This window comes from Penaeus monodon, chromosome 15, assembly GCF_015228065.2.
Source record: "Penaeus monodon isolate SGIC_2016 chromosome 15, NSTDA_Pmon_1, whole genome shotgun sequence".
Taxonomy (NCBI): domain Eukaryota; kingdom Metazoa; phylum Arthropoda; class Malacostraca; order Decapoda; family Penaeidae; genus Penaeus; species Penaeus monodon.
In genome coordinates this window covers 26,092,142-26,094,198 of record NC_051400.1, presented here as the reverse complement: position 1 = coordinate 26,094,198, position 2,057 = coordinate 26,092,142, and the positions used below count along the sequence as shown (strand labels likewise).

Genomic DNA, 2,057 nt, shown 5'->3' with positions numbered 1-2,057 from the left:
TTACACACATGTATGCGTGTGTGTGACTGAGTGTGTGGATCTGTGATAATATGCATATAAGAATTTATGTGTTTACTTATATGACAATAATATAGATTTACTTAATCTTGTTTAAATGTTATGCATAGATAAATAGGTATATTCTAATTATTAGAAACATGATACCTCGGAATCTCTGTGGTTGAGAAAAATAACTCAAGAGTAACGTTTGTCAACATTTTATTCAACAATTTGAAAACAACTAAATAAAATACTGTATCCTAACATAACAATCATCGTGGTGTCCGCGCGGGCCGTGAAGCAGTTACAAAAATATATTTCAGAGACACCGTGTTGACTCCCGGAGGAACCCTGGGCGCATCGGTAAGCGTTTTGTCCCAAGACGAGGCTCTCTCCCCCATGAAATCTTAAAGTGGCGTCGAATAAAGTCCGCTTGGTCTGGCGACGCTGATCTGGCTGCTGACTGGCCCTGCTGACCCTTGTGACAGGGACGAGTGGCCCTGGGAGGAGGAAGATCCCGGGGACGTGTGAGCACCTGTGGGTCCTGAGGAATGGCCCTGGGGATTCACTCCCACCTGGACTGAGGCGTGCGTCTGAGGAGCCTGTCCGGATCCCTGGGGGAGGAACTGAGAGAGCTGGCCCAGGGTGAGAGTCTGGGGGAGTTGAACAGAACCCTGCGAGGCAGTCTGGGGGAGGACGATGGTCCCCTGGCCCCCTGGGGTTGTCTGGAACAGCTGGTGGAGGTGCTGCTGGGGGATGAGGAAGGCCGTCTGCAGCCCCGCCGGGAAGGCCTGGCTCTGGAGACCGGAAGTGATGGGCGCAGGGAGCAAGATGGCGCCCTGGCTCCCCGTGGTGGCGGCGGGGGCGACCTGGAGGGGCAGCGAGGAGAGCTGCTGCGGGAAGATAATGGCCGCCTGGGTACCAAAGGGGCCGGCGGAAGCCTGGTTAGATGCAACCGAAGTCTGCTGCTGAGGAGTTGCAAGGGAAAATGTAGTCTGTTGCTGAGTAGACCCAGGGGCAACCGAAGTCTGCTGCTGAGGAGTTGCAAGGCTTGACTGGCCGCCTGCTCCAGAAGGGGTGGCAGCTGCTGCTGAGGCTACCTGGCTGGCGAGAGAGGCGTGGGTGTCAAAGGGAATTGGAATGACTGCAGCTGCTGTCACGCTGCCGGAGCCTTGTCCGGTCGAGGCAACCTGGCTTCCTCCGCTGGAAGGCGCCGAGGCTGTGGACCCCAAGTGACTTCCTGACGGAGCGGAGTAGAGCTGAGTCGGGGTGGCGACGGCGCCCTGGCCTCCGGAAGGCGTTTGTGAGGCAGAAGAGAGTGTGTTCTGACCTCCGAAAGGCGCAGAGGTGTGAGAAGCAGAAGAGGGTGCGACATGACCACCAGAAGGAGCAAAGGTCTGATGCGTCACCTGACCACCAGATGGCGCGGAAGATGGTGCGACCTGACCACCGGAAGGAGCAAAGGTCTGATGCGTCACCTGGCCACCAGATGGCGCGGAAGATGGTGCGACCTGACCACCGGAAGGAGCAAATGTTTGAGGGACTGAGGTATGTGTCACCTGACCTCCGGAAGGCGCAGAAGTGTGAGAAGTAGATGGTGTGACCTGACCTCCAGAAGGAGCAAATGTCTGAGGGGACGAAGAATGTCCTACCTGACCACCTGAAGGCGCAGAAGAGGGTGCAGCGTGACCTCCGGAAGAAGCAAACGTCTGGGGGATAGAAGAATGTGCTGCATGACCTCCGGAAGGCGCAGAAGTCTGTGAGGCAGATGACAGTGCCGTCTGGCCCCCGGAAGATGCAGAGACCTGAGAAGCCGCGGAGTGTGCTGCCTGGCCTCCTGCGTGTTGCTGAGGGATCACTGCCTCGCCCAGGAACGTGTACGTCGGGTAGAAACCTGTGCTGTTGACCGTGTAGTCGACCGTCATGACTCGAGTGTCGGGCAGCAGGATGTGATATCTGCCACTCGTGACTCCGGTTCCTGGGCTGATCTCCTGGTGTCCGTACTGCAAGGGGCGGTTCTGGGCATCGACGGCATTGACGTCATAGGCGAAGCTGTA

At 56.7% G+C, this 2,057-nt stretch overlaps 1 protein-coding gene across 1 annotated transcript in view; it reads right to left on the bottom strand.

The window, feature by feature from the left end:
- Positions 1 to 202: 202 nt before the first annotated feature.
- The window catches only part of LOC119582139 (mucin-5AC-like), a gene marked incomplete in the record, with an annotated part of 1,956 nt that continues 101 nt past the window's right edge, over positions 203 to 2,057 (bottom strand). Inside the window, 1 exon segment of the mRNA XM_037930377.1 lies at positions 203 to 2,057. Coding sequence (XP_037786305.1) covers positions 408 to 1,925 — 1,518 coding nt within the window.